This window comes from Prionailurus bengalensis, chromosome B1 (assembly GCF_016509475.1).
Source record: "Prionailurus bengalensis isolate Pbe53 chromosome B1, Fcat_Pben_1.1_paternal_pri, whole genome shotgun sequence".
Taxonomy (NCBI): domain Eukaryota; kingdom Metazoa; phylum Chordata; class Mammalia; order Carnivora; family Felidae; genus Prionailurus; species Prionailurus bengalensis.
The window spans coordinates 35,649,328-35,666,173 of NC_057344.1; the positions used below are offsets into that span (position 1 = coordinate 35,649,328).

General features: G+C 44.4%; 1 protein-coding gene across 2 annotated transcripts in view; it reads right to left on the minus strand.

Annotated features, from left to right (window-relative positions):
• Positions 1–5,674: 5,674 nt before the first annotated feature.
• Positions 5,675–16,846, minus strand: part of SLC39A14 (solute carrier family 39 member 14) — a 46,197-nt gene continuing 35,025 nt past the window's right edge. Inside the window, exons 4-9 of one of the 2 annotated variants that reach the window (XM_043561992.1) lie at positions 15,044–15,213; positions 12,951–13,073; positions 12,020–12,208; positions 11,694–11,901; positions 10,472–10,656; positions 5,675–8,974 (exon numbers count right to left, since the gene is read on the minus strand). In XM_043561992.1, the coding sequence (XP_043417927.1) occupies positions 8,828–8,974; positions 10,472–10,656; positions 11,694–11,901; positions 12,020–12,208; positions 12,951–13,073; positions 15,044–15,213 (1,022 nt within the window). In that variant the 3' untranslated portion in view covers positions 5,675–8,827. The remainder of the gene's footprint in view (positions 8,975–10,471; positions 10,657–11,693; positions 11,902–12,019; positions 12,209–12,950; positions 13,074–15,043; positions 15,214–16,846) is intronic. The other variant, XM_043562003.1, reaches the window with a different exon arrangement.

A 16,846-nucleotide genomic window follows, 5' to 3' on the forward strand; every position in this document is an offset into this window, starting at 1 on the left:
GGGAGTGTGTGAGAGAAATGTTGGAAAACCTTTATTTTTCAGATTCTCAGAGGAATCCAAACAGCAAAATGTTAATTACCACTGGTATAGAGTTATAATTTATAAAGCACTTTTTCATACGTTTAGTTCTCATTCCATCTATGGAGATAGATAGGATAGAAATGGTAGTTTCTACTTGACAGATAAAGGCATTGAGGTGCAGTTCACATAGCTGGTCAATAACAGAATGACAAATCCATTCTTTTGGCCTAAACATCTTGTGCTCTTTCACGTGAAGACAAAGACAGAATCCAGAATCCTGGGCTAGTAGTTTTGCATTCATTCTTGCTCATATTCATTGGCTTTAAAAAGCACCAAACTTAACGCTTTTTTAAAGACTTCCTTATTTAAACTAGCATATGAGGCTGCATTAAAATTTTCAATGAAAAATTATTACCATCAGCTAGATCAAGGCAGTTTTCAGGGAAAATTTTAATGTATGAACCAAGGAATGCAAAATAGTTTTCTGCTAGGCTAAGTAGAGCATAATTAGGAAAATCAGTTTGCAGGAATAAATATAACAACCCTTAAAATCAAATGAAAACAATGTTGAGATCTCTAATGTTTCAATTTTATCTACTCTTTTAGTTATGATACACAATTGAACCATCTATCTTGAAAAATCAGTTTAATCTAATTTTTTTTAAATCAGTTATTCCAGGGGCACCTGGCTGGTTCTATCCATAGAGCATGTGATTCTAATCTCAGGGTTGTGAGTTCAAGCCCCATTTTGGGTGTGGAGCCTGCTGGAAAAAAAAAGTCAGTTTTTCTAGAAAAAAGGCAAATCTGAATTAAAAATTTTTTCAACGTTAATTCATTTTTGAGAGACAGAGAGACAGAACACAAGCGGGGGAGGGGCAGAGAGAGAGGGAGACACAGAATCCGAAGCAGGCTCCAGGCTCCGAGCTGTCAGTACAGTGCTTGATGCAGGGCTCGAACCCACAAACTGTGAGATCATGACCTGAGCCGAAGTCAGACACTAAACCAACTGAGCCACCCAGGTGCCCCAGGAAAATCTGAATTTAATCTCTTTTCTGCTCACGCAATTTTCAAGAGAAGGGGTGGGGATGTGGAAACTACATTATTTGGAGAATTAATACAAAATGTTTAAACTATGTGAATTTAGCAGCCTGAGAGAGTTCTTCTCAGGGGCCACGTCTCTACGATGCAACCAGCCACTGGCTTCAAAAGAGCTTGTTTTATTAACCCCAAGAAGTTATAGAAAACATGCCACTTGAAAGAATTTCCTATTCTGGGAAGATACACTAGATCAAAGAAACTTTTTTCCCTCCTCTCTAGCATCTGTAATTAAAGACCTAAACCTTTATTTTAAGCAACAATAACAAGAAGTCTTTATTGAATTAGTTGTTTCCCTTAAAACCCACAGGGTTAACATCATGTTTGGCAGGAATTTTCATTTAACCGGCTTGGGTGTCATTCTTAGATTTTGTTGCATTTTAAACGGTTAGTCAAGCAGAACACACGTTCTTCCCCTGGGCCCTGCCCCGCTCTGTGTCCAGTCTCTGCTTTCCGGGCAGCCTGAGCACAGCGCAGGACTCAAGCAGGACACCCCCATCTTCCATGTTGGCAGCCATGGAAGGGAGAAGACCAAACCTGCCAGCTAGCAGCAGCAGCAGCATCGTGGTAGCAGACAACCACCACCAAAGTATCCAGATTTTCTCTGGTGAAGGCCAGTTCTGGGAACATGTGCTCTGGGATTTGAGAGCATCACCTGGGCAGCTTCAGTGCCTTCTACTGTGGCAGTGGACACCAAGGGAGATGGTAGTGTGGCTGTGACAACCACTGGGGCAGCATCTTCGTTTAAGACAAAGATCAGTGCTGGCTCACAGGCCCCCGGAGTGGCCGCCGCATCGTGGCCGGCAAGTTCTGTCTTTACCTCCCAGCCCAATGGCAGGAGGGCCCCTGGGCCCCATCTTGTAAACAGGAATGCAGTTGTAGTGAAGGATTTCCAGTCATTCATTGGGGGTGTACAGTGCCAGTGGAGAGTTCCTTTTCAAGTTTGGCTCCCGTGGGAGTAGCTGTGGACCCCAGAGGGATTGTGGCTGATCCAAGCATTCGACAGCTCCTTCTGCTCCTAGATCAACAAGACTGCAGAACCAGTGCAGGGGCCATCGGGATAGGCACTGGCCACATGGTAGTGGCTTCGGCTGATGATCACTGATTTAAGACCTAGTAGCTACATCGGGGTCCTGCCTGGCTCCAAGGGATGGAGGTAGGGGTGGCCAGTCAAGAGGGTCTAGGCCAGGAGGTGGGCCAGACCAGGCAGCACTGAATGTGGGCTGCACATGTGTCCGGTGCCTTCCCTTTCCTGCCTCCCAACACCGGGGTTGCACTTGTTGTATTCGATTCTTGCTTCGGTGACAGAGTGGGCCTGGACTGTGGTCCAAGGATGTGTGCGGAGCTTTACCACCCTACCCACCCCGTCCCCTCAGTCCGCATCCTTCTCCCCAGCCTGGGGCCAGAACAGCTTCTTACTCTCTGGTTGTCTCCCTGCCACCCTATACACACTGACAGAGACAGTAGTACCCCACTCCTCATATTAAATGTGCACACACAGAAAACCAAATGCAGGGCAATATGTATTTTAAGAGCACATCTCACAGTTACAATTTCTTCATCAAAAGAGGTCTTGTCAGGGGTCTCCAATAAGAATTGCCTGGGGGCGCCTGGGTGGCGCAGTCGGTTAAGCGTCCGACTTCAGCCAGGTCATGATCTCGCGGTCCGTGAGTTCGAGCCCCGCGTCGGGCTCTGGGCTGATGGCTCAGAGCCTGGAGCCTGTTTCCGATTCTGTGTCTCCCTCTCTCTCTGCCCCTCCCCCGTTCATGCTCTGTCTCTCTCTGTCCCAAAATAAATAAAAAGCGTTGAAAAAAAAAATTAAAAAAAAAAAAAAAAGAATTGCCTGATGGCTTTCTAGGATGTGTATAGTCTTTGTAAAAACCCTTATGGATTATTGCCTGAGTTTATTCTTAGTGTTCCAAAACAACTATAAACAAACCACAGACAGAGAAAAAAAATCGAGAGCCCAGTGGAAGAAAGAACTACTTCTTGGCTTGTGATTGCCAGAGTCAGAACACTTTTGGGTTATTCCTTAACTGTAATTGATGCTACCATCACGGAATCCCACCTACTGCCAGGGTCAAAGATTGCTGTTATACAGGGTGGATAGTCTCTGTTAACTTCCTTCCTTCATTTAAAACAAACCGTGAGTGGGGGCACCTGGGTGGCTTATTTGCTAAGCATCCAACTCTTGATTTCTGCTTAGGTCATGATCTCACAGTTAGTTCATGAGATTAAGCCCCACGTCAAGCTCTATGCTGACAGGGCAGAGCCTGCTTGGGATTCTTTCTCTCCTCCCTCTCAAAAATTGTTTAAATAAACATTACAAAAATTCTAGGTTGAAAATAAATAAAAATAAACCATGATGGGTTCCTGACTGGGCCCGGTCAGTAGAGAATGAAATTCCTGATCTTGAGGATGTGAGTTCAAGTTCCACGTTGGGTGTAGAGCTTACTCAAACAATTACAAAACAAAAAAACAACCATGAATGGGCATCTGGCAAGAAGGTGCTGTGATGTTGGTAAGAAAAATGATTTTTTTGACCAGCAGTTCTAAACATACTTAGCCAAAGGCCGATAAGGACCTATGAAATCTTTTCCAACCACTAATATTTTTTGCTGTAAATGGAATGTTAACCCATTTTATTCCCGAAGGATGAAAGGGATTCACTTCTGCTGGTATTTGAACCTATCATTCTTCATAAGTTTAGGTATTTCACACTAAAGCATTAAGAATAATAAAAAAAAAAAAATCTTAAAAAAAAGAATAAAAAAATCTTTAAAACAGATGAGCATTGGGATATCTGGCTGGCTGGAGCATATGACTCTTGATCTCGGGATTGTAGGCTTGAGCCCCATGTTGGGTGTAGAGATTACTTAAAAACGCTTTGTCCACATTTGGTGTCTCTATTATTTCTTAAAGGGGGCTTTGCTCAGATCACATCTCAGCATCACTGCATGATAAAGAGTGTGCTTCTAGAAGCAAGGCAATAGAAAAGCATTTACCTTCCACCAAAAATGTCCCAAATGGCCTAGCTGGTTAAGAACATTACAAAGAATGGTCTAATATCTAACTTTTAACCTCCTGAAGGACTTGTTTACTCTGCTTAGCTCTGTTCCACCTGGGTCACAAATTCATCTCTCAAACTTGTTTCTAAATGAAGGAGGACCAGGGGTACCTGGTTGGCTCAGTTGTTACGGCAACTCTTGATCTTGGGGTCATGAGTTTGAGCCCCACATTGGGCATGGATATTACTTTTAAAAGTAAAAGCTTAAAAATGTTAAGGAAAAAAAAAGGAGGGGGGACCTGGGTGGCTCAGCCGGTTAAGCATCTGACTTCGGCTCAGGTCCTAATCTCGCAGTTCACGAGTTCGAGCCCCACGTAGGACTCTGTGCTGATAGCTCAGAGCCTGGAGCCTGCTTCTGATTCTGTGTCTCCCTCTTTCTCTACCCCTCTCCTGCTTGTGTGATCTCTCTCAAAAATAAATTAAAACATTAAAAAAACATTAAGAAAAAAAAATGAGTAATAAGAAGACATAAGCAAAACCAACACCAAAGATAGAAAAACACCAATGGAATAGCTGCTGGTGGAAAAAGATTGTTTTCACAGACCTTTGAGACGTTTCTTTTTTTTTTTTCCATTCATTCCTATGTGGCAGGTGCTGAAATCACAACAAGAAACCAGATATAGCCTCCACCCAGTAGGAACTTGGTGTCTGAAGACAGGTTACAGCGCAAGCCCACTGACTGGGATATGTACAGGGAGGCACCAATGCCAACCCAGGAAAGCTTTCCACAGGAGGCATACAAGCTGAAGAGTGGAGTGAATGTCATTTTGAAGAACTCTGGCAGATGGCAGACCCATAGAGTAGCTGGTTAATGCAACTTAGAAGACCAGCATGAGCTACATAATTTTTGAGTTTTAAATAATGGAAGGGTTGAGCAATAGGCATTTGGGATTTTCTAGTGTGGTAATAAGGTCACATCAATTTTTATACCTTACTGCTCATTTTTGTTGTGGAAGAAAAACAACAGCCCTGGCCCTATGACTAAACTGGAGAACAGGTTTAAACTTTTAGGTCCCATGACAGGATTTTTCCCTGTTAAGACATACAGGAGGTGTGGTCTAAATGAACCAAGCATACTCTATGAGTTTCAAATCGTACAATTACACATGGGGAAACAGCATTGACAGAAAGTTCTTCTTAGGAAACACAACAGTTCTTCTATCATGCAACAGCAGTCAAGTCATAGGCTCCACAGAAGATAAATTAAAAATTATTTTTTAAGATTTTAAGTAATCTCTACATCCAACATGGGGCTCAGACCTACAACCCCAGATCAAGAGTTGCATACTCTATCGACTGAGCCAGCCAGGTACCCCGCCTAAATCATTTTAAAGTGAGCAGGTTATACCTAAGGTTCCTCCTAAAATCTCCCCTCCAAATGTAAGGCGGGGCAGTAAAACAAAGCTTTAGAAATCAGTGAGACACCATCGCCACCTTGTGTCCCTCAGCCTCCATTACACCCACATTCCTTTAAAAAAATCACACTTGGGATTCAGCAGTATAGAATATAGCTTTATTTATAGAATCTTACAAATAAAACATTTACAGTCCACATAAGTTATTTTCTTTTCTAATTTATCTCATAACACCTGAGTTATTTAAAAAAATACTGTGATGGAACTGCAGAACTGTAAAAGGAAATATGAATAAAAACCTCACCTCTCTTTTGCAAAAATCAGACAGCTTTTAGTCTTTTAAGCAGATTTCCACAATACTACCATCTCTTTGGAAGAGGACTTACCAAAAACAAGTCTTAGGATACCCAAACAGAGATGCATTCTCTTTTAAACCCAGGGTGAAGGACCAAACGAGGGAAAGCCCCAAGCTGACACTAGACACAAAAGACACTGAACACCTCAGGGGGCAAGGACAGAAGGCAACCTGCACTCCAGGGCAAGAGTAAGAAGCAGCACAACCCTGCTCCTGGGTCACTGCTCCCGCATGGGACATGTGCTTTCCTTGCTGATGTTAGGAGCTGGTCATCTGGGGAAAGACGCTGAAGAGGACAATGCTGGGGGCAAACAAGACCTCACAACTTGCTACTCCTCAGACTTCTAATATGTACAAATGCTTAAAACAGCAAATCTAACACTTAAAAGTCAAAAAGGAATCGCCACAAACTTCTACGCCTGAGGCAACTCTGCTGCCAATGGCAACATTTGCTCGCTTGTACTAGCTTGTACTATCCGAGCGCCTCCACCCCTGAGTTCCAGCCAGCACTGGCCTCTGGGCCAACTACAGTTTAAAGAGAATTTCCCTTTGAGGCAGCGGTCTATAAAAGGAAAGTTCTTAAGTTAACATGGATGTGCATGAAAAGGGAAAGCACCCTACTACTTCGTATTTTATTTTTTAATTTGTTAAAGATTACATTTTCAAGCTCTTCTCCTAAAACTAGAAACCCACTAACTCTAACTTAGTATTTTACTCCAAGAATAACGGTATTTGTTAGGAATGACAGATCTACAGGGAATGCTAAAATTATACATTTCATCTATCAATGTGAATTAGGGAAAGAAAAATCTTGTAAAGTCTGAAAGTTTGAGTGTTATTTGCTACTAGCTCCTGAAAGCAATGTCAGACACTGAGGAAAATAAAACAGAAGACAAAGAACCGTTTTAAAACAGTAACAACAATAATAAAAATAATGATAATATAAAAATTAGATTCCAACATTCAAGGAATTGGTTCTTTGGTAAAATTGGACCATTAATCCTATCAGGAGTCAGTCCTGATATTTACTCTAGAATCTTGAGAACTCAAGTTTTCCTTCTTCTTCAGCCCATTCTCAAATCTATCAAAGTCAACAGCAAGAGAAGGAGACAAACTTATAAAGCATCACCAGCCATTTTCCCACGCATACTCTTTTTCAAGACTATTCCTGGTTTGAGGGCCATTTCCCAAGAAGAAAAAAAAAAAAAAAAATAGATGCTGCTTTTAATTACTGTATAGTGGAAAGTCTTCCTGTGTAAGAACAGAAAAACTCACAGGTGTTGGCCACGACCAGCACTCGTCAGTCATGCACACAAATCAGTCAGTGAACACAGCCCCTGGGCTGCAACTGTGGGCACCACTAAGAAAGGCTTCTGGAGAGACTGGCTCCCCAAAGTGGCTAAAGAATCTCACATTATCAATATGATAATAATAAATCAATTCACCTAGTGAACCTGGAGATGAGCTCCCCTTGAAGCCAGAGTTCTGAGGAGAGGGCTCCACAGTGCCTGAGGCTGGCCTACAGTCTCTCGGACAAGTCTAAAAATCCATCTTCTGAAGAGGGTTAGAGCAATTAATATTCAGTTCGGTACAGGACCCGCCCTTTCTTGTTCGGGGTGAGGAAGGAAGGGGAACCCAGGCCATGCCGCTAACACGTACTCTCAGCGTCATCAGGAAGCCCCTATTCTGCAAGCATCTGCAGTGCCCCACCCAAGTTCTGGACCTTCCATCTCAGAATTCTATTGCTCATACTTTTATTTATGTAATTAGCAGATCCTAAATTGTGCCCACACCGATTCCATTGCTGATCACCTCTGTCTAAGAAGCCCATAAGCTGCACTCCATAAGTGCACAAGTAAACTTGCCACTTTACAGCGGAAGTGTTGACTGGGGGAGGGACATTTGTGCAGTCTCCCCTCTAATACAAGATTGTAAATGTGCTCCAAATGTGCTTCTAGGGAGGCAGCTAAAGTTGCTCAGAAGATGGGAGAGGGGAAGGGGAGGTGGAAATGACAATGAAACCAATGGATTTCTTGCAGGTCTCCATTCTCCACCTTCCATTCTGTCAGTGTCATTGTGAAAGAAGGGGACGTCCAGGCAACAGAACCCGCACAGCAGCTCACCAGCAGCGAGCCCTAGCTCACCCATACAGCCGTGAAGCGCCAGCTGCAGCCACAAAATCAACATCGCAGCCCAGTGGGAACAAGTGACTGCCACAACAGGACACACACTGTCAGTTATCCTCGTCCCCCCCCCCCCCCCCCCCCCCCCCCCCCCCCCCCCCCCCCCCCCCCCCCCCCCCCCCCCCACTCAACTTCGGGATGATCCTTGCCTCCTCTTGCCCTACACATGTGTTCTAACTTTCAGGTCTTTTTGAGAAAACAGGCAACTGAACAGACCTTGAAAAAATAGGAGGGATTCTTGTCTCCTGTACCTTTTCTGTAAAAACAGGTGAATTTATTCCAAAATGGGTCATCTTGAGGTCTAGGACACACATTTAGATTCACAGGCCCTTAAACTACAGATTCACCTCCTGGTATTTCTAACCAAGTCATGAGCACTGGCTATATTTTTGCATTGTAGGGCAAGGATTAAAAAATTTCTCAGTGCTGGTTCAAAGAGAAAGAGGCCAGGGTAACCAGGGAAAAAAGTTAGGCTTGTCTGCTAAGTAAGCTGCATTCAGGTTCCAGGGTCACTCTGAGAAAGGGGGAGGAAAGGCAGAGAGGCACTATCTAGAGACTGGTTACCAGGGCAGCTTATTCCTAGGATTGAGCATGTTTAAAAACAGCTGACATCTGAATGCGGGAATACAGTCTGTGTCACAGTTTTTAATACAATTGCCTCTTCTGAGGTGCGTCGTGGTTGCCGAGTCCTTGGGCCAGGGATTGGGCAGCCAAGGGCCAACTTCCAATCCCAGAGGCTCCTGGCAGGGCCCTACCCAATCTGGATCTGCCCTGAATACATAGTGAGGACCAGCATGATGGTGAAACCAGTCAGGAGGCCCAGGTTCTGGATGACAAAAGGGATCAAGATGCTGCCATTTCTTTCATCCTCCTGGCAGACCTCATTCATCTCAGGGAACTGAGAAAGAGGAGAAAAACAAGAGAGCTGCAGTTTTTCTCAACCTGGTACGTCCAGGACGACTCAGCAAGAGAGAGATAGTATACCGAATCATCGTTATGAGATGTATCCTAAAAATATTTGTTAGAACATTAACACAACAATTGCCATATGATTATAACTTAATATATGTTATCTACCATTATATAATATACAATTATTATATAGAGACTATGTAGTTAAGATATATGACTATTAGCAGCAATAGCCTTCACAGCGTTTGCCCACGGTGGCTACCACTACTTTTCAACTATTGAGGTAAAACAGTATTATACGTGCATGTAGCCCTGTAAAGGTTTAGATGCTGGCTAAAAAATTACTGCTTTGATAAAAATAAATTTTTTTGCTGTTGACTTTAAAAACATTTGAGAAGGTCTTTTTGTTACCAAAATGCTGCTGCCACCTCTTTGGGAAATTGAGCAACTGTGGAAGGAACCAGAGCTTGGGGCTGTAACACTCCTAGGACTCAAGGGCCCCGCTGCTGGCCAGTAAGGCAGGGGACAGAGAGCGGACCTGCTCATTCAAGCAATCCAGAAAAATGTCTTAACCGTGGGGGTGGGGGAGTCGGGGGGTGGGGAGCTCCCCACAAGAGAGGAGAGAATCTAAAATGCTTCCAGGGAGTGAGAATGGGTCATGGTGGTCAGCACTCTTATCACTGCAACAAAAGTATTATTTTCGAGGGACATGGAAAATAATTCATGCAAAATATGACCTCAAAGAACAGGTCATGCCAACAAACAAGAAGTCAACCTCGTTATGCAAAATATAATGAATAATGAAATACCAATCAGGTATTTCATTAACCAACTCAAAGCCACTTAACGGGGCTACACCAAACATCAGCAGGTACCGTTATAATGCATGCTTTCAGGCACCGCTGACACTGGCAACACTCATTAAGAAGTGTTGAGTTGGGTTCAAGCATCTTCTTTAATAACATATGCTGGTAAGTTTTTTTGTCCTTTAAAAGCTAATGTCCTCCAAATGAGTGTGCTTCAATCCTGAGGCAAGGTGATGAAATGTTTTTCATCTTATCAAGAAAATAACGGACTATTTTAAGTTTTTATTCTACTCTTATATGCTGGACCACATTTATACACAGCATGAGGTAAGTCAGGTTCTTTACAAATGGTATTTTGATAGATACTGTATTATGTCTGTGCCATATGTGTGCCTACTTTTTTAAGGACAATGTTATATTATATTCATTTGGATAAAATGTGATTTGACAACTGATTTAAATAAAATACTTGCTTCACTTAAAAAAATAAAATAAAATCTAATGTCCTCTTAAAAAGCATTGAACTATATGCCTTAAATAGGTGACCTGTGTGGTATATGAATGATTCCTCAATAAGCTATTATGAACAAACTAACTCATGTCCTCTTAGCTGCCTCCCCTCCAAAGAATAACCTAGTGCAATTCTGCCTACATGGCATGAACTATGGAAGACTTACCATATCAGCCAGAGCAATATACAAAAACATTCCTCCAGCCAGTGCAAAGATCCAGTTGGCAGAGAAGTGGCTGCCAGCCAGGATGCCAAAGGCCAGACCCACGTAACAGCAGCAGGCAGAAAGGAAGTTGAAGAAGAGAGCCTGCTGGATACTCATCCCAGCATTCAGCAGGATGACAAAGTCTCCTAAGGCGGGATAACAAGAGGGAACGGGTGTGGAAGAGTTACACCAGGTCACGGACAGAGAGCACAGTGAGGACAGACTGCTTGAACTATACATAACATCTGGGTGAAAATCAAGACAGCCTCAGACCTGAGAGCGCAGGGACAAGTCTAAGGCACCCCTCTTCTTCACCTCTTCACATCTAGGAGTGGTCTCCATTTGCAAAACTTAGCCGCATACTTTCAGCCTAGAGGCTGAAAATGCACAGGATTTTCAACATAGCCAACCAACTAGCAGTTGCTAGCAATTGCTCTTTTGCTTGATGGTGAAGTAGAAGTTTTTTCCTCACAACTATACTGAATGATGTTTTTAGGAAACAAAATGGAGACTGAGAGAAGTTAAGTAATTTGCCCAACGTTACAAGCCAGTAAATTGGCAAAGGTAGAACTTGACCTTGAGTCCCTGAGCCTCCAAAGTCTAGGTCTTTTATACTCTTGCTCTGCTAAAACTAACCCCCTAACTCCAGGTTCATCTACTTCTTCCACCCACCAGACCTCTAACAGACATCTCAGCCTCTAGAAGACTAATAGGATGAGAGCTGCCTGGGTGGCTCAGTCAGTTAAGCGCCCCTCTTCGGCTCAGGTCATGATCTCATGGTTCATGAGTTCAAGCCCCACGTCAGGCTCTGTGCTGACAGCTCAGAGCCTGGAGCCTGCTTTGAATTCTGTGTCTCTCTCTCTGTCCCTTCTTCACTCACGCTCTGTCTCTCTCAAAAATAAATGAAAAATCTATGAGGTAAGTATTGTTATTAACCCCATTATAGAGGTGAGGAAATAGCACAGGATATGGACTGGGAAGGGAAACAAACATCCCAATAAAAATCTTCATCATTTTCAATGATCAATTTTCAATTATGAATTCAACTGGTAAGAATTGGTGGTTAGATTTTACCACAGAGAATGTGTTAAGCAGTTACAACAAGCATTCTGAAGTTGGGGGCGGGGGCAGTGGGACACATGAAGGGTGCTGCAGGGGATGCCAGCAGTGCAGGCACACTCACCTAGCTCATGTGGAAACTCCTCGCACAGGATGGCTACCGAGGTACTGATGCCTTGGAAAACAGACACGGTGAAGGAGGCACCAATAGCCAGGCCATCGATGAAATTGTGGAGGCCGTCACTCAGGGTGATCATCCAGGCCAGAGTGCCAATATCAGAGTAGCGGACACCTTTCAGCCAGTAACAGGCACTCTGGGAAGCCTGTAGGTCCTACAATAAAGCCCATCCCCACGGCCCCAGGTCAAAGGATGAATGATGGACCTTCAAGGTAGGCCCGAATCATCAAGGCCATTACTGGTTAAAGGCCAACAGCAGATGGCCCACTGACCTGGACAGAGAGTGAGCCCACGATGACCTTCTCGTCCATCATGGGGGCCTTCCCATCCAGCTCACTGCTGCAGTGCTGAGGAATCATATGGTCCAGATCCCCGTTCTGCAGCTTCTCGGTCACCCCCTCCTCCTGGTCCTTCTTGGAAGGAAGCGACTCAGAGGCATAATGGCTATGTCCATGATGATGCTGGAGGAACCATGGGGAAGGGTCAGCATGACACTCACCAAAACCACAAAGCTTCTTGAGCACTGGTAGGTGCTCCCAGCACTGGGAAGACCTCATTCCCACCATCAGAGAAAACATAAGCAGGCAATGCACACAGAAACCAAGGCAAAGCTGTTATAGAAAGCTGAACTAAGGTGAATGTAAGGGCTTAGTGTAGGACAGAAATCAAAACAGTGACCTCATGGCCGTCACTTGGTCCAACGAGGTGGTATTGCTAGTGAGGTTTAGAGCTCCTCCGTTGCACTGGATAATGTTATTCCATTCGGCAACTGATCACTGTGTGCCAGGCACCCAAAGATACCTTTTTGGAACTATACCGCAACAATCATTCCTCTGTTCTCTGTGGTGGTTACTTCCTATGTAATGACTATGTACCAAGCCCCTCCTTCACCTCCTAAAGTACAAAAGGTATATTAAAAAAATAATCTAGAATAAAATGAGGGGGATACACCACTGCCTAGCAAAAGGCACACAGGGCCAGATCGGGCTTCTGGTCTGTCCTCAGCCTTTGCTAATATCCTTGTGAGGGGAGATGGGAGATCTATTCCTGAAATCTGTCGGTTATAATCCACTCTTGGGGGAAGAGGGGGGACAGCAGGTAAGCTCACTGCATTGGTGACACCACTACCAAGACATACAGACATTTCTCAGATGGATGCTTTCCCTACAAGCACTTTTCCCTTTACTAACAATTAGGCCTCACCTCATTTTTCTGTTTAAGAAGCATCTTCAAGATCTTCTCTGTGAAAAAGAAAAGATAAAAGCCCCCAAACACCACCGCAGACTTGGAGACATAATAATCTTCCAGAGGGTTGAAACCAAAAGCCTGTGGACCCAGGAAAACAAAATGAGTTTAAGAAAATAAAAAAATCTCCACGGGTCCCCTCTCATCTCTTAACCACTTCCCTGATTCTAGGAAAGGAAAGAGACGCACTCATTGTGATAGCTCTGCCGCCTTACCCCTTCCTGCCCTTCCAGCAAAATCGAGCCCTTGACTTTCCTTCATGCCATACCACCAGGGCCTGTTAGGTTCTCTCTAGCTCATTTTCTGATGCAAAAGATCAGTCCCCTTTAGAATTATACTCCCAAGAACAGCCTTGGATATGGTTTTCTACTTTTAATTAGGACTCTGTCTTCATTTTTCCTTTGCTACAAGGGCAGAACCTGCCTGCAAATTCCATACTTAAGGAGACACTTATGTTTATTTCCATTCCTTATCTAATGTTCCCAGCTGATCTGCCTGTAAACACAAAGAGAGATGGTGTAATTATACTTTCTAAAATGGGAAATCCATTCCCCAGTTAAATAGTAAGAATTGTGGCATCTTCCTGACCGCAGACCTTCCAGTGACCACAAAGCCAAAAAAGCAGACTGTGTCACTGCACATGTCAATTTTGGGGTTTTTGTTTTGGGTTATTTCTGGAAACTTCACTTATCAAGGGGGGCAAAGAAGAATCCATTGGGAAAACCACTGGAGTAGGAATCAGGAGAATCCCATTCTCAGTGATATTCCTGACTTGTGATGGGGCCTTGGGTAACTGTCCAGTGACTTGCTCCCTCCATTTTCTGACAGGAAGCAAGCCTCTCAAATAAACCAGCCTTCTCATGAATAGGTCAAAGATAAAAGTGACCATAAGTACCAGGAACGCTGGGCTGCTTAAAAGATGTTTCTCCTTTCTGTTTTAAAGGGACAAAATCCATCTCTACTCGCTTGTGTAGTTTTCTAAGAGACATAAAGGTCAAGTTCTAGTATGTCAAGAAACAACACACACAGGCCCAATTGCCAGGAGAGGCAAATCATCTTAAGGAAGAGTGGAGTGAAAACTGTCCATTGACAGTTCTCTGCAGGAAGCCATGAAGAATGGCAGAGTACAAAAGCATGGCTTTAACAGTTCTAATACCTGGCCTCTAGGATATGTTTTCTTGTTCTCTATTAAATGGGTAAAACCCTACTTCTCTAGACATCAGCTGGTCTAAGAAGTCAACTAGGAAAACACAAACCCACATCATGGAAAACATAAGGTACTATCAGAATGTGGCATCGTCTCTGTGCTTCAACTCTGGCTCGGCCCAGGCCTGTCAGACCACCTACAAGGAGACACCTCCTGCATATACTCATTAGCAGGTCTACTGCAGAGATTACACCAAATCAGATGAAGCTTCTCCAAGGCTGCCTGCCAAACATTACGAAGACTAAGCTCCTCCTGTTCTGTGGAGATTTTCCCACTAACCTTGGCAAAGGTGCCATCAATGCATGTGAAACCAGGCCATTTTATTTAGGTTACCTTTGTCCCAAAACAACCTACTGCTGAGAACGGATCGTTTTTTTGAGATCTAGGGATTCTGTCGGTTTTTCTGTGTGTGTGCCTGCAGCCTCAAATCGGGAGCCATCAAGTGATCTAACTGCACTACATCTTTTCACCCAGCAGTCAGAGAGCATGAACCAGGCACCAGGCACTTTACAAATACTAACTCGTGTAGCCCTCACAATGTCAATGTGGGATCAGTCCTATCATTTCCCCCATTTTGCATATGAGGAAACAGAAGCACAGAGAAGTTCAATGACTTGCCCAAGGTCACAGAACTTGTAGAAAGGTAGAGCTGGGATTCCTACCCAGCTCCCAAACCTATGCTATGCTGCCTCTTAACTCATGAGTCGATCTCAACTTCACTTTCCACAAGGAAGGGACCTCCTTCCTATGCCTTGTGTAGAAGTGGAGGGTGCTCCCACTATGCCCCGCGGTCCCCCCCAGAGATTGGCATGCTCCTGTGTGAGAAAGCCCTGGCTTGCCATACCTCGGGGATGAGCTGGAAGAGGGCGTTGGAGTAGAGGGTTCCAATCGCCAGAGCTATGAAGTAGAGCAGCAGCCTCTTGTAAAAAGTCTTCTTCATGAAGGGCACCACGCTGGCCCCCATGAGGGAGCAGAGGGAGATGACGGTCACACAGAGGAGACCGTATCCCCACACTGCCGTTGGGGGAGAGCCAGCCCCACCCAGGACAGGGAGAAGGGCAAATGCCCCATTTCACAGCGACCACCATTTAGGGGAAACATGGGGTGGAAAGGACGGGGAGGCAACGAGGAAGGTTTTGGTGGATATTAACAAGGAAACAAAAAAGGAAAAATCAGAGAGACAAGTAGGGAGGGAGAGAGAAATAGAAAATTTGTTAGTGATTCAAGTCTGATGAAATTTCCTTCAATCAGTTCAGAAGAAATGAAGAGGAATTCAAGGTGGCCTTGGAACCCGTGGCTCCCACCCCAGCTGCTGCCTTTGGTGGCCCAAGTGACACCTGGAGGTGCACCTGCCAGCTGGTGTGGCTGCAGGGCGGGGCACTGCCTCCTCACGCAGCTGAGGTGTGCTCAGGCCTATCCACAGGCTGCCCATGGCAGACTTTGGACTCAGAGGGCTCTCTTCAATAGGAAACAAGATCAAGGAGACAAAGAGAGCTCATTGTGCTGGCTGCCATGTTTGCTTTTCACATCTGGCTTATACCATATAGGCACACGCACTTCCACCTGGACTTTGTTTTATCTTGCAAAACCAGACCAAGTCAGACGTGCAGGGCAGATGGATGGAGAACCAGTAAAACCCAATGCCCGTGTAACTTAGTTTCGTAACTTCTCAGGTTTGTTTGTCTCAAGTTTGTTTCCATTTGCTCCGAGAGAACTCCAGCATGGAGGACAGAGTTCCAAGATCACCTTGTCACAAAAAAGATCTCCTCTATCATTTCCCAGTGTCACACACTCCAGGTAGGACAAAACTGAGCCAGGATGAGGCACTCCCCTGGGAGCCCCAGGGGCGGAGCATGTACAATTATTGTTTTCCATTTAATAAGCAACAAGGCATTTCATTTTGAATCTTTAAAAAATTAATAAATTCAGTTTCTGGAGCTGAAAAAAAAAAAAAAATAAAAGCCCAAGATGAGGTCTCCCCTGGAAGCACTTGTTAGATTCATGTGGAGTTTTGAGATAACATGGAGATAGTTACTCTTAAACCAGATTTCTTCTCTCACTTAGAAGGAACAGGCAAGGCCTGGGCTTTACGTCTGGCATCTATTCTGGTGAGAGTCTTTTGATTGGCAAAGGCTGGGCAGCCACTGACATGGGCTCTTTATGAAAGGCAGCTGCCACCAATCCCCAAGGGGGTCCCCACACAATCACCCCTACTGCAATGTGCACAGCCCTGCCTGAGCTGACAGAGTGGGCAGACTATCAACTTGGGTCTTTTTTTTTTTTTTTTTTTAGCTCCTCAGTGGTCACAATTAAAAAGCAAAATTAACAAATATTTCAAACAGTCAAGTAAGGGCACCAGGAAGTCAGTCCTATCCCAGGAAAAAGTCAAGATGCAAGGTATGAAGGCCTGAGTGCCCCTTTCATTTATCTTGGAATTCTAATTTGTTTTGGTTAAATAGTTTTTGTTCTATTTGGCTCTCTATGCTACGAATTATGGGGTGGCCACCCCACTTGGGGTGGGGCGGAAGGATCCCTCACTTTTTAGGCCAATTCTATTGACCAGTTGGTAACCTCTTTTCCTTCCACCTCATTCCAGATGGGTGATCCCTTGGTGGCCACACCTGAACACTGTCAGGGCCTCTACTTA